General features: G+C 57.1%; 1 protein-coding gene across 4 annotated transcripts in view; it reads left to right on the top strand.

The window, feature by feature from the left end:
- The first annotated feature begins 3,744 nt into the window (after window positions 1-3,744).
- The window catches only part of FBXL18 (F-box and leucine rich repeat protein 18), a 65,914-nt gene continuing 44,435 nt past the window's right edge, over window positions 3,745-25,223 (top strand). For 3 of the 4 annotated variants that reach the window (XR_009598339.1, XM_060405739.1, XM_027961637.2), the window contains exons 1-4: window positions 3,745-3,865; window positions 9,509-9,724; window positions 14,178-15,715; window positions 18,788-19,006. Coding sequence is in view for 2 of the 4 variants with exons in the window: in XM_060405739.1 (XP_060261722.1) it covers window positions 3,848-3,865; window positions 9,509-9,724; window positions 14,178-15,715; window positions 18,788-19,006 (1,991 nt within the window). In the remaining 2 variants the exon portion in view is untranslated. Of the gene's footprint in view, window positions 3,866-9,508; window positions 9,725-14,177; window positions 15,716-18,787; window positions 19,007-23,841; window positions 24,581-25,223 lie in introns of all 4 variants that reach the window. The other variant, XR_006057952.1, reaches the window with a different exon arrangement.

Below are 25,223 nucleotides of genomic sequence, written 5' to 3' on the forward strand. Positions count from 1 at the left end.
AAGCCTGGCATGCTGCAGTCCATGGGGTGGCAAAGAGTTGGATGAGACTTAGCGACGGAACAACAACAAAATTACAATCAAGAATTCAGTTTATCAGTTGCACAAGTGGCAGTCCAAGCGCCCCCTGGTCAGCACAGCTGTGGAACATTCTCCTCCTTATAGAAAGCTCTAGTGGATGGCACTGGCCTGGTGGGAGGACAGATGTGGACCAAAAACTCATACTGATAGTTCTTTAATTATCCACTGGGATAAATGCCTTCAAGGAATACTTGGAAGGACAGTGACGGAGGAGAACAGGACTGCTTTCTGCGGAAAGGATGTTGGGAGGATAATGAAACAGAGTTAGAGTTGGGGTGAAAGCTGCCCAACAGAAGGGGCGGCACAGGCAGAGACAGAAGGAGGGTCTTCTGGAGTGAGAAGGTCAGATATGCATATTTCAAAAATAAAGAGACTTTAATTTGTAGAGCAGTTTTAGGTTCACAGGAGAACTGAGCGGAAGCCATTTCCCATATGCCCGCTGCTTGCATAGCCTCCACCATCAACACCCCCAGCAGGGCTGTGCCTTTGTCTCCACTGATGAACCTACGCGGACATGTCACGTCACCCACACTTCACATTCAGGCTCACTCTTGGTGTTTACCTGGGAGGGGTTTGCACAGATGTCCGCCGGTACACTATTCCGCCCTAGAAGTCCTCTGTGCTTGGCCTATCTGCCCTCTTCTGGTGCCCTTAACTCCTGGCCGTTCCTGATCTTCTGATTGTCTCCATAACGTCTGCCTTTTCCAGAAGTCATGTCGTCTGTGGCCTTTCCTGATCGGCTTCTTCACTCAGTAATATGCCTTTAAGTTTCCCCCATGTCTTTTCGAAGCTTAACAGCTAATTTCATTCTTTTTTTTTTTTTTTCAGATTAAAAAAAACCTGTGTATACACTGCTTTGTTTCTTTTTGGCTGCACTGGGTCTGCGTTGCAGCGCGTGGGCTTTCTCTCGTTGCGGACAGCGGGGGCTTCTCTCTAGCAGTGCGCAGGCGTCTCAGGGTGCTGCTCACTCCTCCTTGCTGAGCTCTAGGCTCACCGGCTTCAGCAGTTACGGCTCGAGGGATCTAGGGCACACACCAAGGAGCTGTGACGCTTGGGCTGAGTTGCTCCGCAGCACGTGGAATCTTCCAGACCAGGGATCAAATCCATGTCCCCTGCATTGGCAGGCGGATTTTTACCCATTGGGCCACAAGGGAAATCCCAATAGCTCATTTCCTTTGAGTGTTGGATAATATTCCATGGTTTCGATGGACTGTGCTCATTTATCCGTTCACCTGCACTTCTTGGTGGATGCTATTGAGGGAAGTGTCACCCAAACCCAGAAAGGCCTGCGACATCATAGGAGCAGTGAGGCGACAGTGTAGGCCCCTCTCCCGGTCTCCTTAAGGCCCACACTCAGTGATTTCCAGCTCAAGTGTTCCTTGGAATTGGGGGTCCCAGGACACATGGAGCGCCTTCCTCATTAGGATGAGTAAGAATTACTATAGTTCCAGCTTATAAGTATTGAATGGCTCCTCTCTGCTGGACACGTACTTGTATAATCGCATTTAATTCATCATTGATTTGACAAAGTTGATTGAGGGCCTGCTGCTGCCCTGCCCTGTGCCAGTGGTGGAAAGAAGATAAACACACCGGCACAGAGAGAAACAAACCTGATTCTGGCTTGTAAAGGAAGAAAAGGAAGGGGCGTGGCAGTCAGGAGGATCTGGGCCTGTGAAACTCCCCCACACGCCTGCCTCGGTCAAAGTTGAGCTCCACTATGGAGGCTTGCATAGTTAAACGATGGGGACTCCATTAATATGTGCGTCTGGAGTGGTACCTAAAGGCTGACCAAACCATGAGCTCTCCGAAGCACTCACTTCTGCCTGTCCCCACGGAGGTCTGCCCTCAGAGCGCTCTCAATACTAACTGGATACTAACTGGCTCCACCTGGTGAGGTGGGAGGGAAATGACGCCCAGAGAGCGTTTGATGTGAAACTTGACGTACTGGGTAGAATGGTGTATCCTGAAGGTTCAGGTTCACCTGGAATCACAGAATATGACCTTATGGCAAACAAGGTCTCAGCAGACGCCATTAGTTAAGATGAAGCCATCCTGGCCTAAGGTGGATCTTAACTCCAGCATGACTGGTGTCTTTATAAGAGGAGAGGGAATTCTCTGGCAGTCCACTGCTTAGGACTTGGCACTTTCACTGCTGAGGGTGCAGGTTCAATCCCTGATCAGGGAAGTAAGATCCCATGAAAAAACAAAAAAGAGATACACACACACACAGGCAAAGAGGGAAGATGGCCGCAGAGGCAGAACTTGGAATATGTGGCTACAGGCCAAGAACTCCAAAAATTGCTGGTGTGTGTGTGCTAAGTTGCTTCAGTTGTGTCTGACCCTTTGGGACCCTGTGGACTATAGCTCGCCAGGCTTCACTGTCCATGGAATTCTCCAGGCAAGAATACTGGAGTGGGTTGCCTTGCCCTCCTGCAGGGGGATCTTCTGAACCCAGGGATTGAACCTGCATTTTTTGCAGCTCCTGAATTACAGGCAGAGTCTTTACTGCTGAGCCCTCCAAGAAGCCCAAGGATTGCTGGCAACTGCCCACAACATAAAAAGAATCAAGGAAGGATTCTTCCCTTGAGCCTCTGGAAAGAGCATGGTCCAGTCAACGTTTCCATTTCTGACTTCCAGCCTGTAGAACTGTGAGAGCAACTTCTGTTGTTTAAGCCACTCAGCTGGCTGTAGTCTGATACCCTCCTCCCAAGAAACACACTTGGTTAGGTCACCCAGGAGGAAGTCGGAACAAGCATTCAAATCCAGTTCTTTCTGTCCACAGGATTTTTAGCACAGGCTCTAGACACAGAGCTTCAGGAGTTGCAGTGCGTGGGCTCAGTAGTTTCAGCTCGGTAATTGTGGTACACAGGCTTTGTTGCTCTGCTCCACGACATGTGGGATTTTCCCGAGCCAGGAGCCAGGTTTTAGCTGTGCCCCCTTCATTTGCAGGCAGATTCTTATCCACTCATACCACCATGGGAGTCCGATAATGATTCTTAAATGCAAAACGTTACAGGTGAGAGCATATCATCTATACGTTAATTTACCCAGAAAATGTTTATTCAGTGCCTATGTCAGCGAGTGTTCCACGTACAGGGTGTCTACAGTTTATTGGGGGAGGACAGAAAAAAAAAAAAAGATACAGTAGATCAGATTGTGCGAAGACTTATGGAGAAAAATTGCACAGGATAAGGGCAAGTTTGGGTGTGTGTTCAGGAGGATGGGGAGGAGGTAATTCTGTTCTCTGAGAGAGAGACAGAGAGAGAGAGTGTGTGTGTGTGTGATGGGGAGGAGGTAATTCTATTCTCTGAGAGAGAGAGAGTGTGTGTGCCTGTTGACTGGCTCTCTGACTCTCTGACAGGTGGTTTCTTAACACTACAGACACCAAGAACAGCAAATGCAAAGGCCTAGAAGCAAGAGAGTGCTCAACCGGCAAGAGGGGCCCGCACAGCTGCAAAGGGGAATGCAGTGCGCAGAAGAGCTGGAGATGAGGTCGGAGAGCAGGTGCGGGCCGGCCTGGCCTCGCGGGCTCACCCGGCGCCCTAGTGGGCCCTTTCCTGTGTGCCGCATCCAACATGGCGGCCACATGGAACCCGCCCGCGGGCGAGCGGAAGTGCGTGTCGGCGGGCGCCGGAAGTGGAAGAGGGCCCCGCCCCCTGCTCGGGTCTCTGTGGAGCTGCGGACGCGCCGGCTTTGAGCATCCCTGGCCAGCCAGGCGGGAGGCCCCGGAGCTCTGGCTCCGGAGGCAGCGGCTCGGCCCGCCCTCGACATGGCCAGCTCTGGAGAGGTACGGCCGGCGCCTCTCTCCACCCTCCTCCCTGTCCGGCGGCTTTGGCCCAGCTCGGTTCTCCCCACCGCGACTTCGGTTCCCCTGCGTCCTTTCCATTTCGTTCCCTGTCCCGCTCCATCCTTCCCGTCCCCACCTCGGTTGGCTCTGTGCTTCCCATCTGGTTCCCCAACCGCGGCCCCGGGCGGTCGTTCACACTCCGACACTGGCGTCGGCCTGGCTTGGTCCTTGCTATCCCGACCTGGCCTTGGCCTCGCCGGCTCCTTCCCATCCCGTCGCTGGCCTTACCCGTTGCCCCATCCGTGACCCGTCCCGCCCCGTAGGACCTCACCCTGTATCTGAAGGTGTAAGCTCTCTCAACCTTCGGTTTTCTGTCCCTTTCCGAGTTCCTCATCCTGATGGGCAGACCTCTCCCCGCTCCCTGCTTTCCTAGAGTTTACAGCTCCTCTGCGCCTCCCCGGCCCTCCCTGCCCCGGGCCTTGGCTCAACCCTTGGAGCTCTGAGATGTTCCTCCTCCCTGCCAGCTTCCCATCCCATCCTCTGTCGCTGAATGTTCAGTTTCAGCCCAGCCCACTTTTCTCTGAGCCTGCTTGTTGTGTGACTTGGGGGTGGGTGGGGGGTAGTGGAGGAAAACCATTTCACCTGGGGGCCTTATGACTTAATTCTGAGTGCTCCACAGTCTGGGTCCGACAGAGAATCCCGCCGAGTTCCTGTAATGTGCAGGGTGTTTTCTCTGTAGACCAGGGAGTGGGGGTCTGGACCCTGACTAGGGCCTTCCCATTTGCTGCTTCCTTCCTACTTTTACGTATACTTGTGTGCAGCTGTGTTCGTGGCTCTTGTCGGGGACCAGCAACCAGTGAGTGAACTTCCTGAGTCTTACGGGCTTGCTTAACTGGAGTAGATGGGGCATGGGTAAATGGAACGTAGCTAGGGTTACTGACAGGTCTTCAAGTGAATTTGGGTCAGAGGTGGCCCCTAGGTTGAGAGGGAGGCTGTGTGCCCCCCCCCCAACACACACACACACACACACACACACACACACACACACACTGGTGGTAGCCTTGAAGGGCCAGGGAGTACTTGCTCCCCAGGAAGAGTCCCCGGGGGTGGACTGGCCGTGTTAGCAGATTCTGGTTAGTTGCATGTGCTTAGTGAGTGGGGGCGGGGTGGGGGCGAGGCGTGGAGGGCATCTGCTGCTGTGGTCTTATGCGGTCCTGGTGCAAAGGCCCCTCTGTTTCTTGAAGTACATGTTGGGGAGCTGCCCAGTGAAGCCTCCTGTCACATCGTGAGCATCTCTTGGCTTGAGAAGAGAGAGGGGAGTCTTGTTCTATCCTGGATGTGGAGATGAGGTCCCTTTCTCTGCTGTGCTTAGTCGCTCAGGCATGTCCGACTTTTTGCGACCCCATGGGCTGTGGCCCGCCTGGCTCCTCTGTCCATGGGGATTCTCCAGGCAACAATACCGCAGTGGGTTGCCATGCTTTCCTCCGGAGGATCTTCCCAACCCAGGGATTGAACTCAGGTCTCCCGTGTTGCAGGCGGGTTCTTTACCAGCTGAGCTACCAGGGAAGCCCCTTTCTCTGGGTGGATCTTATGACTTATTGATTGAGATATAATGTGCATATCATAAAATCTATATACTTTTAAAATGTGTCTTTTTACTTTTTGGCTGCTGTGTACGGCATGTGAAATCTTAGTGCCTCGACCAGGGTTTGAACCTACACACCCTGCAATGCAAACATGGAGTCCTAACCACTGGACTGCCAGGAAAGTCCTTAAAACTGACACTTTTCAAGTGTATAATGCAGTGATTTAAAAAAATGTATTCACAGGGTTGTGCCACCATCCCCACTGTCTGATTCCAGAATGAGGCGGTCTGATTTTGAGAGTCTTTGCTGGGTTTGAAATGCAGATGTCCTCCTCCTGTGCTTCTGAGGAGCTGGGCTCTGCACTTTGAATAGCTCTTCAAAAGATTCTGAAGCAGTGGTTCACTGACACCCAGTTCAGTGCCTCTTTCCATTGGGCATTAAAAGGTGATCCCTGTTCATGAGCTGTTCCTGGCTGAATGACGAGCCAGGTAGCAAGGCAGTAAAACGCACCTGATGAGGCCGGAGGGGGTGAAGAGTGGCTGGGGCAGCGGTGCAACAGCAGGGTGAGTTAAGTGTGTCTGGGGTGCTGGAAGGGCTTTCTGGGGAGGGATCCTTTGAGCTGAGGTTTCCAGAGTAGCAGTTTCCCTTCTGTGGTGGGGGCGTCATCGAGTGGAGGGAGCAGCCGTGCCAAGGCTTGGAGGTCCGGCTGCTGGGTACTGGGGGCCATTCTGGAAACTGCCAACTAGAGAAGCAAAGACTTATGAAGAGGGCAGTGGGGCTTGCCTGGCTGGTCCAGTGGCTGACTCTTTGCTCCCAAGGCAGGGCGCCCGGGTCAGGAATTAAGATCCCACATGCTGCAGCTGAGAGTTTAATACTAAATAAATAGATAAAATTTTAAGAAGGCAACGTGAGAAGCATCCTTTCAGGTCGCTTCTTTGAGTAAAAAACAGCATCATAGAGTTCCACATACTTGCAAAAGAATGTTGTAATGAACTTCTCTCTATGTACTCATCGGCCAGTTTCTAGAAAGTTCTTGGAGTGTAGTTGGCTTAAACTGTTGTGTTCTAGTTTCAGGTGTACAGCAAGGCGAATCAGCTATTTGTATATACCCACTCTTTCAGGTTCTTTTCCCATGTAGGTCATTAAGAGAGTGATGAGTAGAGTTCCCTGTGCTTCATCGCCCAGCTAATAGTTAACACAGGACTGGTCTTGGTTCGTCTCTGACCCTCGCACCCCCTCGGGTTATTTAGAGCACATCCCAGACACCTCCTCAGTTGATCTCTGAACCTTGCGATTTCGTTGGGTGCCTGACTATAAACACTCAGTGAACATCCTAGGAGGGGATTTTTTTACGGGGCTAGTACCTAGGTTTCAGCTTAATTTGGCTTAACTTTTAAAAAAATTGTGAAATATTACACATTCTGAAAAAGAACGTAACACAGTTTATCGAATACACTTTTTGAGCCCCCACTTTTGAAATGGTTTTCAGCGTGTCGTCCGGTGCTAGCCGGCTGGTTTCCAAGAGTGCCTGATAAGGATCACCTGGCTCTGAGCAGGGATTTCCGGACACCCCAGGAAGCCCCTGGCTGGACCCTACCGGAAGCCCCTGCAGCCCTCTTCCGGTGGTGGAGGGTGGGGCGGTCTCGGGCTCAGCCAATCAGGCCCTGTCTTGCGTATCCTTGCCCTCTGACCTCGGACTACTTACCTGACCTTTTTTTAAAAGATGGAGTATCGGACTGCCTCAGTTTCGCGTGCTGAGAACACATTCTCCAGAGAGGCAGAGGGAAGCGGGAACGAGTGTATTCGGGTGTGCGTGGACGTGGGCCTTGTGCGGCCCACGTTTTTATTTGGCGAATGAAGAAGCGAGAGGCCTCCTGTCTTCCTCCTGGTGAGGCCGCCTGTGTGCTGTTGCCTCCGCAGAGCCTTTCCTGGGGTCTGAGGGGTGCCTCGGCTCCAGGGAGAAGACTCTACTGGTGCAAACCCTGCAGGATGGGGCCTCCTCCCAGCATGGGCCTTCGGGAGACCAGGGGGAACCGATCTGCCCTGCTGCCTGCGCAAATCCTCATACAGGCCCGCCGCCCCGAAAGCCTGCCTGGGGTGGAGCGCGGGACGCCGGCCTCGGGGCAGCCCTGGGGGCGCAGCACGTGGAGAACGCGATCCCGCAGCGTGTGCTGGGACTGGGCGGAGGAAACCGCTGCTCAACTCCTGCTTTGTTGTGTGTGTTTTGTGGGGGTTTTTTAACGTAACTTCTGGGTGGGAGCCTAACTGCGGAAATTATATGATGCTGGCGTTCCTCAGAGAGTTTTCCCCCGTGTTCTCTTTGCTCTGATAAATCTGCGAACCGCGGGGGGAGGTCAGAAGGGGTTAGCTTCGAGTTGCTCGGCGGAATTGAGGCCCAGCCCTTCCCTCTTGTCCCCCAGAAGCCCGGCACACCGAGCTCGCCTGATAATGACCACCGCTGGTTCCACCCGCTCTCGCTCTCGGGAGACAGAGTCCCTCGGTCTAGGGTGGGGTCTGGGAATCTGATTTTTAACAGATGTGCCTGGGCGATCCCGGATAATTGGACCTGGAAAATTTCTCAGGAAAGTGATGTATGGTTCGAAAGACTGGACCCAGAATACAGCGACCCAGGGCAGCTTGTGGACTTGGGCCTGATGGCCGCCTGCTGCCTTGGTAAAAGTGGGAGGAAGGAAAGAGGGAAGAGAAGGCAAATCTGGCTGCCGCCTCTCAGGAGGACGGGAAAGTGGGAGGGGCCGGTGCTGGTAGCTTGGACGTACAAACGTTTCCTGCCCTGGCGAGGGCTTGCTTGGCTTGATGTAGAGGCCAGAGGGGCTCGCAGTCAGAGCTCCCAGGAATCCCCTGGGGCCTGCATGGGGTGCGCAGAGGGGCCCTTCCTCCCGGACTTAACGGTTGCCATGGCAGCAGCACGGCTTTCCAAGCCTTGACGCTTCCATCCTTGGCAAGTATTACCAGCGAAGAAGCAGGCTGGAGAAGGTGCTGGTAGACGGAATCACTGGGCAAGCCGGTAGAAATAGTTCTGGGTACTACACTGGGAATGTCACAGAGGCGCCCCCGTCAGGTCGGTTTAGAGGCAAGAGGGTCCCTTCCAGAAGTGTTGGAAAGATACAGGGATGCCTCTTTCCCACCCCGCACTCCCCTCAGTGGGCTCTTAGAGAATCCCAGTTCCGGTGGCCTTGATTCAGGGGTTTCCTGTTACACTAACAGAGGCCTAGTCCCTCTCCCTCTTGGTTGTAGAAGGCACTGATCAGTAAGATGGGAAGCCCACATTTGGGCAGAAAATCTTTTGTTGATGTTTGCAAAAAGAAAATGAAATGGAGAAAAGAAGAAAATAAAAAAAAAATAAAAAAAAAAGAAAAGAAAATGAAATGGTAAGACATGTGGACATCTTACTGGAAATAGCAACAAGGGTTTCTAACCAGAAGTGGAGAGAAGCTGCGCGGCCTCCATTGTTTTTTTTATGAATCTTTAAGATTTTAAAATGGCATTGGTCTGGTTGGTGCTGCTTAATTATGAGGTCTTCATCATTTCTTCTCTCCTTTTACTCGTCCTTAGCAACGCTGAGAGGTGTCCGTCTGGCACTGTTCTAAGGAGCTGATACGCAGTAACTCCTTAACCTATCACAGTGATCCTGGGGGGTGAAGACCAGGTGTCATTATTTCTGGATGAAATTCACCTGCCCAAGGGTTTTAAGACTGACACTCTGGGCCAAGGAGGAGAAACGGCAGCTTTCACAACGACAGCCTCGGCTGATGGTCGTGAGTTGAGTTGGAAACCTGCCAGACTTGGCTGAGGAACTTCGGTAGGAAGAAAAATCTCTCTTAAAAAAAAAAAAAAATTGAAATTTCACTTCGATTGTTATGTTTGAAGAGATCCTGGTGTGTGGATTGGAAAGGGGGCTTTTGGAGAATGTCGGGGGCTCTCGCTCTGTAGTTAAGAGTTTTGGTAACAGCTCCTCCCCACGGACCACGGTGAGGACTTCCCTTGGCTGAGGGCCGCCCTTGGGGATCCCATGGAATTTGGTGCCCCTTATTTTCAGGACACGTGCGATGACAGCGACGCACCCCCCGCGGCAGCCCCGGTGGCAGACAGCACCCACCTGCTGGGCTTCTCCGACGAGATCCTCCTGCACATCCTGAGCCACGTGCCCAGCACGGACCTGGTTCTGAACGTCCGGCGCACCTGCCGGAAGCTCGCAGCGCTGTGCTTGGACAAGAGCCTCACCCACACGGTGCTGCTGCAGAAGGACTATGAGGTGAGGGGCCCAGAGGTGGCGCCTGGCGCGGGGGCAGAGGGGGGGGCAGCCGAGGCGCCCCGCCAAGGCGCCCCGCCAAGGCCTGGGGTGCCTGCAGGGATGACGAAAGCTGGGCCCAGGGACTCTCCGGTGATCCAGCGGTCGGGACTCCACCTTCCAGTGCGGGGGGGGGGTGCGGGTTTGGTCCCTGGTGGGGGAGCTGAGAGCCCTGCCTGCCTTGCAGTGAAAGAACCAGGACATAAACAGCCAGGGCAATATTGTAACACATGCGGGAAAGACTTTTCCAAGGTGAAAAGCCTGGGGCCTAAAAGTATGGGTGTTAGCCTCCTGGGCCAGGGTGTAGGCGAGGTGGGTGTTGTTCTGGGAGGGTCTTAGGTCCTGGCACCAGGCTAGGAGGGAGACCGATTTCCAGGTTGAGAGTTATCCAGGAGTGGGCTTGCAGACCCGTGAAAGGCCCTCCTGTGAAGTTGAGCACAGTCAGAGGCGCCACCTCGGCCCAGCGGCCGCAGCCGGGAGTTCAGGTTGCCTGCATCCTCACCAGCGCTTGATGCCGTTCGTCTCTCTGGTGGTGGCCATTCTGATGCACGGGAGCTGGTATCTCACTGAGGATTTCACTTGGTTTCCCCGATGAAGGACGCTGGCTCTTCTTTCACCAGGTGCAAGGGCAATTTGTGCTTCGTCTCAGAAGTGTCTGCACACGGCTCTTGCCCACTCGTTATTGTCTGTCTGTTTCTCAGCGAGTTTTGGGAGTTCGGTGTGTGCTCCGGCGCGAGTCCTTGGTCAGATGTATTGTGGCTGTTTCCTCGCAGTCTACGGCTTGCCCTTTCAGTTCATGAGCAGTGTCTTTTGAGGAGTGTAAATGTTTCATTTTGGTTGTTATTCGGTCACTAACTTGTGTCCTGCCTCTTTGGAACCGCATGGACTGCAGCACACCAGGCTTCCCTGTCCTTCACTATCTCCTGGAGTTTGCTTAAACGCATGTCCGTTGAATCGGTGAGGCCGGTCTTTTGAAGAGTGTAAGTTTTTTACTTTGCTGATGTCCAGTTGAATTTTTGAGCTCCTGCTTTTTGTATTCTGTTGAAAAAATCTTTGTGAGACCTGAGGTCATGAAGGTTTCCTCCTGCTGTCTTCTTTATTCTTTTTATCTAACTTTATATGACTTTCAGGTGTACATGGCGATGGTTTGCTGTTTGTGTGCACTGGGGAATGATCATGTCGAAGTAACAGTCGTTACCTTCAGTTCAGTTCAGTTCAGTCACTCAGTCGTGTCCGACTCTTTGCGACGCCATGAACCGCAGCACGCCAGGCCTCCCTGTCCATCACCATCTCCCGGAGTTCACTCAGACTCACGTCCATCGAGTCAGTGATGCCATCCAGCCATCTCATCCTCGGTCATCCCCTTCTCCTCCTGCCCCCAATCCCTCCCAGCATCAGAGTCTTTTCCAATGAGTCAACTCTTCGCATGAGGTGGCCAAAGTACTGGAGCTTTAGCTTTAGCATCATTCCTTCCAAAGAAATCCCAGGGCTGATCTCCTTCAGAATGGACTGGTTGGATCTCCTTGCAGTCCAAGGGACTCTCAAGAGTCTTCTCCAACACCACAGTTCAAAAGCATCGATTCTTCAGCGCTCAGCCTTCTTCACAGTCCAACTTTCACATCCATACATGACCACAGGAGAAACCATAGCCTTGACTAGGCGGACCTTTGTTGGCAAAGTAATGTCTCTGATTTTGAATATACTGTCTAGGTTGGTCATAACTTTTCTTCCAAGGAGTAAGCGTCTTTTAATTTCATGGCTGCAGTCACCATCTGCAGTGATTTTGGAGCCCCCCAAAATAAAGTCTGACACTGTTTCCCCTGTTTGCCCATCTATTTCCCATGAAGTGATGGGACCGGATGCCATGATCTTCGTTTTCTGAATGCTGAGCTTTAAGCCAACTTTTTCGCTCTCCTCTCTCACTTTCATCAAGAGGCTTTTGAGCTCCTCTTCACTTTCTGCCATAAGGGTGGTGTCATCTGCACATCTGAGGTTACTGCTATTTCTCCCGGCAATCTGGAGTCCAGCTTGTGTTTCTTCCAGTCCAGTGTTTCTCATGATGTACTCTGCATAGAAGTTAAACAAGCAGGGTGACAATATACAGCCTTGACGTCCTCCTTTTCCTATTTGGAACCATTCTGTTGTTCCATGTCCAGTTCTAACTGTTGCTTCCTGACCTGCATACAGATTTCTCAAGAGGCAGGTCAGGTGGTCTGTATTCCCATCTCTTTCAGAATTTTCCACAGTTTATTGTGATCCACACAGTCAAAGGCTTTGGCACAGTCAATAAAGCAGACACAGATGCTTTTCTGGAACGCCCTTGCTCTCTGCATCGTCCAGCGGATGTTGGAGGTCTACCTTTTTTTCTCGTGAGGAGGACATTGAAGGTCTTCTCTTGCAGCGTTCGCATGTGCAGCGTGTCTGCACCTGTGTGATGAGAATGTGGGTCAGCTGTGGTCCCTGTGCTCTGCCTCACATCCCCAGGACTTTGTTTATAACTGGAAGTTTGTGCCTTTTGATTATCCTCTCCCTCCAAATCACCAATCTGTTCGCTGTATCTATGAGCTTGGTTTTAAAACTTCCTCTCTTTTATGGACGTCTAGTTGACTGACACTATTATATCAGTTTGAGGTGTACAGCATAATGATTTGATATTTTTATAGATTACGCACCATAGAAAGTTACTATAACATTATTGACTGTATTCCTATACCGTATGAGTTTTTTTTTTAGTTCCGCATATAAGTGAGACCTTATGGTGTCTGTCTTTCTCTTCCTTCATTCACGTAGTGTAATTACTTAGCTCACTTAGGGTAACGCCCGGAAGGGCCGTCCGTGTTGTTGCAGATGGCAAGGCTTTCTTCTTCTCTTTTTTATGAGAGGAATGCCACACTGTGTGTGTCTCAGTCGCACCTTCTTTTTCCGCCCATCTGCTGGTGGATGCTTAAGTTGTTGCCATGCCTCGGCTGTTGTCAGTAACACTGCTGTGAGCCTGGGGGTGCAGAGGACCTTTTCGAGTTAGTGTTCTTGCTTTCTTGGGGTAATTAGCCACAAGTGGACTTGCTAGATCATTTGGTAGTTCTATTTTTAATTTTTTGAGAAGCCTCCATGCTGTTTTCCCTAGTGGTTGCATCAATTTACATTCCCACTAATGGTGTCCAAGGGTTCCCTTTTTACCGCATCCAGGTCAGTGCTTGTTATTTTGGTCTTCTTGATGATGGCCATTCTGACAGGTGTGAGGAGGTTTTTTAAATTTTTATTTTTATTTATTTTTTTTGGCCGCGCAGTGCAGCACGCAGGGTCTTCGTTCCCTGAGTAGGGGTCGCTCCCTGCACTGGGGTCTCATCTACTGGACCACCAGGGAAGGCCTTATCTGGAGTGTTTAGAATGTGTCTTTCACCTGGGCGGTTCCAGGTGTGGACATCGCTGTAGAGACACAATCGTGTGCACGAGTCTCACACACACAGACGCTCGATGCCATGTTGTCTGAAGGCCTTGGTGGTCTCTGGGTGGGCTGGGTATACTGTGGCTCCCTGACCGTCCAGGCCAGGTTTTTGAGGAACGTGTAACCATGTGAACGTGCACGTGATGTAAAAGAAAGCAAGAGCCAAAGCCTGCTTTCCGGACACGATTCTACTGTGTGATTCGAAAGAAACCCACATAGCATGAAACTTCCCTTCCTAACCATTTTAAGCATACCATTCCGTTAGCCCTAGTACACTCACAGGGTTATGCAACCGTCTTCACTCTTTCTGAAAGTCTCTTTAATCGTCTTAAACAGAAGTATTGGAACTCTTAGGCAATAACCCCGTTCCCCTTTCCCAGGCCTCTGGCGACCTCTGTTCAGCTCGCTCTCTCTGGCCTTGCCTTTTCTGGGTCTGTCACCTCAGTGGGATCAGACAGAAGGTGGCCTTTATGACGGGCCTCCTGGAGCATCCCGCCCGCAGGCCTTGCCCCGTGCTGTCGCAGCAGCCAGGCTTCTTCATTCCTCGCTGCGCCGAGCAGAGTCGCACCGCGTGGACAGACCCCACTGCCTTATCTGCTCAGCAGTCAATGGACAGCTTGGGTTGTGGCCATTTTTTCAATTCTCGTGAACGGTGCTGCCGTGAGCCAGGGTCTGCTGGCGTCGGTCCAAGCCCCTGCTTTCAGTCCTCTTGTGTGCACGCCTGACCATGGACTTGTGGGTCACGGGGCGACTCTGGATTTTCAGGGGATCCACCAGACATCTCCCCAGGGGCTGCCCCACTTTCGCCTCCCGCCTGGCTGGGGCTCTGACTGCTGGTGGGAGGTGAGTGTGTGGGGAGGAACGAGGCGGCTCCCTGACGGTCGCAGGGGAGGGTGCGTGCTGGGGGGGGCGAGGGTGGAGGCGATGCTGGTGCCTTCAGCAGCTCTGTCCCCCTCTCCCCGCCGTCCGCAGGCCAGCGAGGACAAGGTGAAGCGGCTGGTGAAGGAGATCGGCCGGGACGTGCAGCAGCTCAGCATGGCCGGCTGCTACTGGCTGTCGGGCGCCACGGTGGAGCACGTGGCGCGCTGCCGCGGCCTGGTGCGCGTCAACCTGTCGGGCTGCCCCCTGACCTCCCTGCGCCTCTCCAAGGTGCTGTCGGCCCTGCCACACCTGCGCTCCCTGGCCATCGACGTGAGCCCCGGCTTCGACGCCAGCCAGCTGAGCGGCGAATGCAAGGCGACGCTGAGCCGCGTGCGGGAGCTCAAGCAGACACTGTACACGCCCTCGTACGGCGTGGTGCCCTGCTGCACCAGCCTCGAGAAGCTGCTGCTGTATTTCGAGATCCTGGACCGCACGCGGGAGGGCGCCGTGCTCTCGGGCCAGCTCATGGTGGGCCAGAGCAACGTGCCGCACTACCAGCACCTGCGCGTCTTCTACGCCCGCCTGGCCCCAGGCTACATCAACCAGGAGGTGGTGCGCCTCTACCTGGCCGTGCTCAGCGACCGCACGCCCGAGAACCTCCACGCCTTCCTCATCTCCGTGCCCGGCAGCTTCGCCGAGAGTGGGGCCACCCGGAACCTGCTGGAGTCCATGGCCCGCAACGTGGCGCTGGACGCCCTGCAGCTGCCCAAGTCCTGGCTCAACGGCTCGGCCCTCCTGCAGCACATGAAGTTCAGCAGCCCCTTCTACTTCAGCTTCAGCCGCTGCGCACTGTCCGGCGGCCACCTCCTGCAGCGTGTCATCGACGGCGGCAGGGACCTGCGCAGCCTGGCAGGCCTGAACCTCAGCGGCTGCGCGCACTGCCTGGCGCCTGACTGCCTGCTCCGCAAGGCAGAGGACGACATCGACCCCGCCATCCTAGAGGCGCTGGTGGTGGCCTGCCCCAACCTACGGCACCTCAACCTCTCAGCCGCCCACCACCACAGCCCCGAGGGCCCCGGCCAGCACCTGTGCCAGCTGCTGGCTCGGCTGCCCCGCCTGCGCTCCCTATCGCTGCCCGTCTGCGCCGTGGCCGACTCCCCGCCACGGGCCGACCGCGCGCCTGTCCCGCCCGCCATGCGTGCGGTGCCCCGTGGCTTCGGCAAGAAGGTCCGCATCGGCGTGCCATCCGTCCCCTTCCCTGGGCCGGCAGGCCCCCAGCCGTCCTCGGTGTTCTGGTCGCTGCTGAAGAACGTGCCCTTTCTGGACCGCCTCGAACTGATCGGCTCCAACTTCTCGTCCGCCATGCCGCGCAATGAGCCTGCCATCCGCAACTCCCTGCCTCCCTGCAGCCGGGCGCAGAGCGTCGGGGACGCGGAGGTGGCTGCCATCGGCCAGCTGGCCTTCCTGAGGCACCTGACGCTGGCCCAGCTGCCCAGCATCCTGACGGGCTCGGGGCTGGTGAGCATCGGCCTGCAGTGCCAGCAGCTCCAGTCGCTCTCGCTGGCCCACCTGGGCTTGATGGGCAAGGTGGTCTACATGTCTGGCCTCTCGGACATGCTGAAGCACTGCAAGCGGCTGAAGGACCTCAGGTGAGGGGGCCCGGCCGCCCCTCCGCGGCCCCTGCGGGCCCTTCCGTGGCCTCCAGGGCACAGAGGGGGGTGTGGAGTGCAGCCTTGAGTTCGGCAAGCGTTTGCATTCCTGCCACGTGCCTGCTGAGACAGAGGGCACAGGCCTGAGAGTCTCGAGGGCTGGGGGCTTGACCAGGGTCTGACAGTGTGTAGTGGGGGGTCTGTAGGCATGGGCTGGAGCGACAGCGCTTGGTGGCATCCCGGCAGAGCACACAGGAGGCCGTGCTTCTGAGCCCAGGCTGGGACATCGCCCTCGTCGTTGGCTGTTTGAATGCCTGTGTCCCAGAGGCTCAGGCACTGGTCAGAGAGGGGCCCAAGAGGTGGGCAGACGGTGAGGGGAGTCTGAGCCCCTGCCTGTGCCCACAGAGCCTCACGGAGCAAGCTGTGGAGGCCAGATCCTTACTGGGCGGAAGGGTGAGGGACGACGGGCGGGGCGCCCACACACTCCGCCCCAGGGCACAATCAATCATGGCAAGTGCCCCTTCCTCCTCCTCTGCCCTGGTGCCTGGCTGCAGACACTGCTGGTCACATGCACTGAGCTTGGCTGGCCCTCCAGTGCTGGCCACCCGCAGGTGGAGTGGATGGGCCCCCCACGCCCACCACACCTGCTGTGAACACCTGTGACGGGCGTCTTTGGGGACCGACCTGGGGGTGGCGGGCACATTAAGGAAAGAGAAAAGCGTTGAGAAGTCCGTGTGGCCTGCGCACTGTCCTCTTTGCTGCTTGAGCAGCGAGATCCCCAGTAGGAAGCGGGGCCCCACGTCGCCACCTAGTGACCGCGGCGCCGCAGCGTGTCTGTCGCGGGCTGGCGGCATGGCCGTCCCACAGGCGGCCAGGGCTGGGCTGGGGGGTGACTGCAGCCCAGCAGTGCTGGGTCAGGGCTTGTCTCCCCTGCCCCAGGGGGCTTCCTTCCTGCCGGACCCGGAGAGAACGTGAGGTCTTTCAGAATCACGCGCAGAAGGAGCCCCGTTCCCCACCGTTTTAGGAGCTTAGGACTTCTACCTACATGTGATTAAAGCCCCCAGCTCCCTGCTGCGTTTCATTTCAGGGCCTGGTGGCTCCCGTTTGGGATGGCTCTGAACAGACATCCCATCACCTCAGACCTGGTTTTAAAATCCCTTCTCCATCCTGTGCCTTGTCTGTGTCCCTGGGCATCAGGAGGCTGAGTGCGGGCCCTCAGGCTCTCGTTTGGGGAGGGGGAAGACAGCCCCTTCCCCATGTCTGCCTCGCCCACGGCGTCGCTGCATTCAGAGCGCTCAGGCTCTCCTGACGCCTGGAGGCTTTCTGCTCCCAGCAGAGACCCACTGCCTCTGAGGGGAGCGGGCTCAGTGGTTCTTGCTGCTTGTCCTGGAAGCCTCTCCTTTGATGACGAGAGCCCCCGGCTGCAGACCAGCTTCTTGGGGGCTGCCCAGGAAGTCACTCTCAGTTTACTGGGCAAGACGGGCCTTTCGGGGTTCCCTTTGGGTCTCACATGTTGATGGAGGCCTTGCCAGCCTCCCAGGCTCACCGAGAGTGTCTGCGTCTGTCCCAGGTGTTACACCGCGTTTGTGCAGGGCCTGGGCCTTGGCGGTGGGGGCGGCTGGACCCAGAGGGCCCAGGGCTGTGTCACCCCGAGTGTGGCGGTGTTACACCACGTTTGTGCAGGGCGTGGTTTGTGCAGGGCCTGGGCCTTGGCGGTGGGGGCGGCTGGACCCAGAGGGCCCAGGGCTGTGTCACCCCGAGTGTGGCGGTGTTACACCACGTTTATGCAGGGCGTGGTTTGTGCAGTGCCTGGGCCTTGGCGGTGGGGGCGGCTGGACCCAGAGGGCTCAGGATTGTGTCACCCCAGGTGTGGCGGTGTCCCCACAGTGCAGGCATGGCCTGGCCGAGGGCTGTCCTGTGCCTTCCTCCCACCCTCGTGCTAACAGGGAGGGTGAGGGCCCACAACGGCCCGCACAAAGGCCATCAGAGGCCTGGGTGGCTGGTTGAGAGGGAGCCTTGGCTGGTGCCCACTCGCCGCCCTTTAAAATGTTCTCCTGGTCGGTCATAGGGGTCAGATGTAGCTCCCTGAGCTGCAGTTTCCTACAGATGTGCCCGAATCTCCATCACCCCGTGAAGTCCTCCTCCTCGCCTGCCGCAGCGCCTGTGCGCCCTCTGCCCACGCTGGGCGGACGTCTCTGGCCGGCCTCTCCCTCTTGTGTCGCCAGCCTTGAAGTGGCTCGGGCCAGGTGACCGTGGACTCCCCCAACAGTCAGTGAGCTGTCAAAGCTCAGGCGACAGCCACGCATGTCTGAGAAGTACCACTGGGGCCTGGTGCTGATCCCCAGGGATGACCCTCATTAACAGTTTTCCTTGTGGGAAGCTTTCAGGTGGACCGGATCCACGCTGACCCCTGTCTGTAAGGCCGTCTAGGTCTTCCTGTGTGATTTACCAGGAAACGATCTTAACTCTGCTTGTGCCCCAGCTCCCTGCCCCGGGCTTCTGTGCCAGTGTCCTGGGGCTGCCCTGACAAACGACCACCACCGGGGTCACCCAAGACAAAGGGTCATCCTCTCACAGTCAGGAGGCCGGAAGCCCCAGGTCAAGGTGGGTGGGAGCCTGTGCCAGGCCTGCCCTTCGGCCTCTGGCGACTGCGGGCGGTGTGAACATTCTTGGGGCCGTGGGCACGTCCCTGCAGTGCACCCCGGCTGCCACAGAGCACCTCCGTGTGCTGTCTCCTGGCCTCTGAGGGGCCGGCCATCGGACCAGCTCCTGCCCTAGTCCTGCGAGCCTCATCGTAAGTCATTTGTGTCTGCAAAGACCCTGCTTCCAAACAAGGGCCCTCTCCCCCACAGCCCACGCAGGTCCCGAGGGGTGGGGCTGCAGCGCATCTTCCGGGTGCCCGGTGCAGCTGGCCCCTATGCCCCTCCCCATCCTCCCGGCTCTCAGGCACTCTGAGAAGGCAGTGCAGCCCGCAGAGCGGGCCTGCTGGGCCTGTGGGCCCCCGGACAGGAGCCCCGCTCCACACACATCCATCGCCCGCCGTCTCACGCCACGTGTCCTGTCTCCCCGCAGGTTGGAGCAGCCCTACTTCAGCGCCAACGCCCAGTTCTTCCAGGCGCTGAGCCAGTGCTCCGCGCTGCAGCGCCTCTGCCTGGTGTCGCGCAGCGGGACGCTGCAGCCCGAGGCCGTGCTGGCCTTCATGGCGCGCTGCCTGCGCGTGGTGGTATGCCATCTGTTCACCGGCGAATCGCTCAGCACCTGCCGCAGCCTGCAGCAGGCCCTCCTCCGCAGGTGAGTGCGCGGGCCCTCACAGGCGGCAGGACCCTCCTCCTCGTCCTCCGGCTTCTCAGGAGTCCCCGGGGGACAGCTGAGAAGAGCCCGGAACCCACACGGTGCCACCGTCACCCTGCAGCCTTAGGCTCCGGGTGTTGTCTCCCCCTCAGGTCGTTTTTCTGCACGGGTTCGCTTCAGAGCCCCTGTCATGCCTGATGGGCCGTCTTCTGGAGAGCTCTGGGCCAGCTGGTTGCCTGGGGAGGCTGCTTCCAGCCCTGCCTCACACGAGGGTCTCTGCCCCCTTTCCTGGGAGCCTCCACCTCGAGCCGCAGAGGCCTGGCTCTGTCCCCGTGCTGTTTGCTGACTGGTGCTCATTCCCGCCCTCCCAACCCCGCTCCCCAGTGTGCAGTTTCCTAGAAGTGATGGGCGTGGCCAGGAGTGGCCTGGCTGCGTGCTCTCCTACATGGCCATCCCAAGCCTAAGCTCCCCTGTGGCTGGGAGAGCCCCTGGCCCACAGCCTCACCCATGTGAGATGCCGCCAGCCTCTCCCGGGGCTCCTGGGTGAGCGCGTCCTCGCACCGTGAGTCCACGTGGTGTTTCCGGGGAGCATCGTTTCCATGCCCGTTGCCGGGTCGCGGCTCCTCGGTGGTGGTCGATCCCCTCATTCCTGGTGGGCCCTACTGCGGGGCTCTTTCAGGGACGGGCAGTGCTTGGGGCCAGTGAGCCCACAGTGCAGCTGCCGTGCCATCGCCTGTTGTGGGCCCACCTCTCCGCTACTGGCTTTCCCTGCCATCCGTGTTCACTGTGGATTCAGGTTACGGCTGTGGGTCCAACAACCTCCCCTACTGACCCTCCTACGCCCTAAGCTTCCTCTTAAACCTGCCACTTGTCCTGGCCCCCGGTCCGAGAACGCAGGCAGCAAAGCCTTTTGGTTGGTGTATAAAACTCAGCTCCGTGGGCTTTGAATGACAGCTGCGGGGAATCTCTGGGGCACCTGCCAGACGTGAACCTGACCCCTGCGTGCGCAGAAAGTTCAGAGACTCCTGTAAATGCTGCTGCCGTGGGTGTTAACCTGGGCACCTGGCAGCTGCCTTTGGCCAAGTGAGTGTGTGCTGTCGGTCTAGCAGGAAACGGTGAACTTGGCTTCGCCTGCAATTTGTAGGGAAGCAGTTAAGCGATGTCGGCAGGGTCCACTCCGGTGGGACACTCCAGTTCCTGTGACCTCTCACCTATGTGCTCCGGAAGCTCTCTGTGGCACTCCAGAAGTTCTCCTGGTCCCTGGAGTCCTCTGCGAGGGCCAACTATGTCAGGTGCAGAGATCCTTCTGGGGTTTCTAAGCCTTCCAGCGCACACTGGAGAAGTCAGGGTTGGGGGTGGCATGTAAGTCTCAAGACAGGTTGACTGCAGTTGCCTCTGGTGGCTGTGTGCCTGCCAACCAGGCCTGGTGAAGCCCTTCCCGATGCTAAAGAGTTTTCTTTTTTCAGTAAGTGTGCTAAGTCGCTTGAGTCGTGTCCGACTGTGTGTGACCCTAGGGACTATAGCCTGCCAGGCTCCTCTGTCCATGGGGTTCTCTAGGCAAGAATACTGGAGTGGGTTCCATGCCTTCCTCCAGGGGATCTTTCCAACCCAGAGAAGATGGTATTTTTAAAAGATCTGTAAATACGCGTAACCTGAAGCTTACGGCTTTGACTGTTTCACGGTGTGTGGTTAGCGGGACTGAGCACACTTACAAAGGGAGCCACGTCCCGCTTTTGCTTCCGTGGGCTGTGCAGACGTCTTCTCAATCTCCAGCCTTCCATGTGTCTGCACTTCGTTCAGATTTAGAAGCAGCAGGTGTTTGAGGGGCTGTAGGCAAGGGTGGAGAGCTCTCAAGATTCTGCCTCCTTGTGGGTCTGTGTGTCCCCCTTGCCCATCCGGGCCTTTGCAGAAGGTGTGCAGTGTTCACACACCAGGCCGTGTCCTTCCCTAGCGGGTCCTGGAGTTTGACAACCGGTCCAGCAGGAACGTATATCAGCCCCCAGGACTGGAGTGTGGACCTGGAGCAGCCCTTCCCGGGGAGGGGCGTCTGCCCCGAGTGGGTCCCCAGGGGCATGAAGCGCTTAGGCCCCCTGGAGAGGGAACGTGGTGCCACGGCAGTGCCCCTGGTAGCCGTCGAGTGTGGCCCGGGGGTCCCAGCCCCCCCTCCCAGATCTCCATGTCCCGCGGATGGGGAAATGTGACGGAAGAGGCCAGGCTGGGCACAGAGTTATAGACGCTCCATCAGCCAGGAGGTCTCTGGAGTCATAGGGCTCAGGCCGCCCCACCACACGGTCCTTGTGGGGTTGCCGGTCCTTGCAGTTTGCTGTCGCCTTTCTCAGGAGAAATCCTAGCAAGAGTTTTCTCCTCCCTGATGTTCACGATCTTTCTAAAAACTTAGACTGTGGATCAAGCTGTTTTCAAGTGGAAGCTCCCCTTGAAAGTGGCCAGCAGTTCTAGGATGGAGTTGTTATGTGGCTTTGTGCTGATTTTGTTGAGTTAATGCTCCATCAGGGGAGTCTCTGTGTGTTGTTAAATCTGCACACATTCCCTTTTAATGCCGTCTGCCGTCCGTCCACAGGACGTTGTGGTGGCTCTGGCCTGGCCTTCACAGCTGACTCTGCACTCGTGACGCCCTCTTCTCTCAGCCTGCACCTGGGAGCCTGGAGAACAGCCGGGTGTTGTGGGGGGGCACTCCCCACTCACCATTGTGTCTCTGCCCTTGGTGTCCAGGCCTGAGGTCGACGTTGGCTGGGTAGACTTCCTGGCTGCAGGCTGGGGCCGTGGCGCGGACCCGCTGAGCGGCTGAGGTGCCCGGAGCCCTGTGCGTGCTGGGGCGTGGCCCCCCCCATGGGCTCCTCCTGCCATGTCCTGCCTCTGTGGTTCCCGCCGCCCCAGAGCCCTGTGAGTTGTGCGCCCCGAGCCCCAGCTCAAGTGGCGAGACCGAGGCTCTGAGAGGCGGTGGAGGTGTAGCGGGACCCGCGCTGGAAGGACGCATCTGTGTTCCCACAAGGCCTCTACTGCGGGGCATGGGGTCCCGGCTGCGCTTCTGCGAGGTGCCCAGCAGGTGGTGCCTTGGCTCAGGGTGATGGCGCCAGCTTCAGACATCACAGCAGGACACGTTCCACCCGGAATCATGACCAGGAGGGGCTTGTCGCCACCTTTTCTCGCGCGGTTCCCTGCCTCAAGCTCAGAGGATGACTGAAGCATCTGCCCGCTCACCTGCACGCCTCTGAGGCCCAGCGGTTACGATTCCAGGCTTTCCCTGGCACGGCTGGGGTTCCATCCCGCATCGGGGCACCGAGATCCCACAAACCACCCGGTGCAGCCAAAACAACAAAATAAGGCAAAACAACACAGAAGATCACGTACGGAGCGTGGCCTGCCGGCCCTGTCACTGGCAGAGACCTGAGTGTCCTGGGCTCCTGCCTGCACAGCCGAGGGGACGGGCCCCACACAGCCTTCACACCAGGCAGACAGCCGGGGGCGCGGGACAGAGAAGGGACCCAGCCGCCCCTGTGAGAAAGGCCGGAAGAGCCCTGCTTCTGGAAAGTGCGGGGCGGGCCGTGGTCCGCTCTGGTACAGGTGGTGGTGACCTCCTGGAGGGGGTGGCTGCAGAGTCTCATGTGGGCGCTGGTCACACGGGGCCACACGGCCCCTGGAGCACGTTGGTGCAACCCTTTCCACCCCTTCAGGCAAAGCCCACTCATGTTAGTGGAGGGAGGGGACCACCTGTCACTGGAGGCGGGTGGGCCAGCTCTGTGGAGGCTGAACTCACAGCCTTGACCCAGCCAAGCTCCAGGCTCCCGTCTTGCAGCTGGGCCTGAGGCAGGGTTTACACCGAGCTCTTCTTGGTGGCGGCAGCGCTGTTTGTTTTTAACAGAAGACGGAACACAACCCAAGAGCACATCAGTAGGACTTGCTATTTAGTCCGTCATTCATGCTTGACTCATTTGCGACTCCATGGACTGTGGCCCTCCAGCTCCTCCGTCCATGGGATTTCCAGGCAAGAACCCTGGAGTGGGTTGCCATTTTCCTTCCCCAGGGGATCTTCCCGACCCAGGGGTTGAACACACGTCTCCTGCATTGCAGGTGGACTCTTTACCACTGAGCCGCGTGGGAAGCCCCCCATTTGTAGGAAGGCTGGGAAGTAAATTATGACACATCCGGCCAATGTAATGAAACGCAGCCTATAAGAGACTTGGGGTCACCACGGGGAAGCTTTCAGTGTGTCTCAAAAGCAGGGGCGTACCCTGTTTCTCTCTGGCGCCTCTCAGAGATGTTTCTTGAAGGCTGTGAGAAGTCTGCGGTGTTGGTCCTGGAGGTGTCTTTGTTGGGGGGAAGGGGCAACGCCCCAGGGACACCGCAAACCAGCTGCTCTGTGTTCTGCTTCACCCCAGCCCCCCTCCTTCAGGCCTTGCTGGTGAAAGAGCCTCACATCGAGTTACAGCTCCAGGGGCCTAAGCCCATGGGGTCTACAATCCTGTTCCTCCACGTGGGTGGGGGACCTGTGAGCCCTGACAGGGAGGGTCTCTCCCTGCCCGCTCCTCTGCACGAAGGCGGATCCAGGCTGCCCCAAGGGGCCCTGGGGGTCCCTGCAGGCTTGGTGGGGAGCTCAGAGGGCATGCCCCGCACACCCGCCTGGAGCGCGTCTTGAGTTCTGGGAAGCTTTAGTACCTGTTTTACTCTTGGCCACCGCCTACCTCCTTGCTTCTTGAAAATCCCTGTTACAGTGAGAGGAGCTTTTATAAAAGGTCTTATGATTTTGGCTTTTCTATAACACTTTTATCTGGGTGGGGCGGGGGGGCCGAGGCTGCCAACTTTCATTTCTTTTCTAGTTTCTCAGGCCAAGAAGCAAGCCAGCACTGCTGCCAGCCCGAGGCCTCACCCAGCCCCTCCCGGAGCCCTTCCAGCTCCGAGGTACCTGCAGGGCCAAGCGTGGAGACCGAGGTCCCTGGGGCCCCCTCACGCACTCGAGGACCTCAGGCTCAGAGCTGCCTGCTCAGAACGCCCCTCTCCGTCCGCTGGGCCGTGGCCGGGCCTGAGGTCCCGAGGCTGTGGCTGCCCTGTCGAGTCCTGTGTCGGTGGCGAGCTTGGGGCTCAGCCTCCCTGACAGCTGCCCCCTCACGTCAGCCACAGGCAGACGCGCCACAGGCCGCCCCTCCTCGTCCCCCCGCCCCCGATCGCTCTGCGGCCACGTCCCCTTGGCTCTTTGCTATGGCGTCCAAGTCCTCCATGGGCCTGTCTTTTGACGTGTCGACGTGTTTGTGCCCTCGGACCCAATGGCCGTCTCTGGAATTTATCCTGAGGAAAGAACTCAACTGTGTGAAATGAGGCTTACCAACATGGTCCTGGGAAGGGGTCCTTAAACTGTGTCCCCTGGGGAAGTGGCCCACTGGCCGGGACGGAACCATGGAGGAGGTGGTCCCTGGCCCGGGTGCTTTATTGCTTTGGGCGCAGGTTGGACACAGCCCCAAGGACTGAAGGAAATTCACCAAACCCGACTCACGTTGTCTGCATCCTGAGACATCAGCCAGGCCGTGTCCAGGAGGAACGCGCTCAGCACAGCTGGAGAGGGTGCGTTGGTGCTGCGGGAGGGGCTGGCAGAGCTGCCGGGGGCTGGGGGCCCTGCGCTCACCGTACACTTTGGCATGTTTTCTCTCTGAACACAATGGTTTTAAGACAAGCAAAATCTTGTCTGCTCCCTGGAGGCTCGGAGAAGGCATTTGGGGCAGCTGAGCTTCTCAAGTACCCAGACGCCCCTTGGAAATCCCCTGGTGTGTGTGTAGAAAGTTTTCTTCAGCGTGGCTCCTCCCTTCCGGCCGCTGCGAGCGGCAGAGAGTCAGTCTAGTTGAACCTTCTGAAGCTCTGTATCTTGGTGCCCTTGGGCCCCCCAGGAGGGACGGCATCCAGGGCAGCGTTTCCTCTCGCCATCTAGAGCTTTTGTTGCCCCTTGTGGGGGCCAGGTGGCCGAGCTCGCAGATGCCAGGTTCAGAGTGTGTGTGGACTGAGTGCGGGCTCCAGACATCCTGCCTCTTTCTACCCTAGATGAGATCCAGGCTAGCTGTGTGAGGGGAGGCAGGGGCTTCCCCGCCTCTGCTGCCCAGGATGATGTGGGGGTTGCTGAGGGCGGAGCCGGGCATGGGGGCCGGTGCCCCGGTGGGGTTGCCTGGGAGGACACGCGCACCATGCCTGGAGGTGAGCCCATCAGCCTGGCAGG

Source organism: Ovis aries, chromosome 24 (genome assembly GCF_016772045.2).
Source record: "Ovis aries strain OAR_USU_Benz2616 breed Rambouillet chromosome 24, ARS-UI_Ramb_v3.0, whole genome shotgun sequence".
In the NCBI taxonomy this organism is placed as follows: domain Eukaryota; kingdom Metazoa; phylum Chordata; class Mammalia; order Artiodactyla; family Bovidae; genus Ovis; species Ovis aries.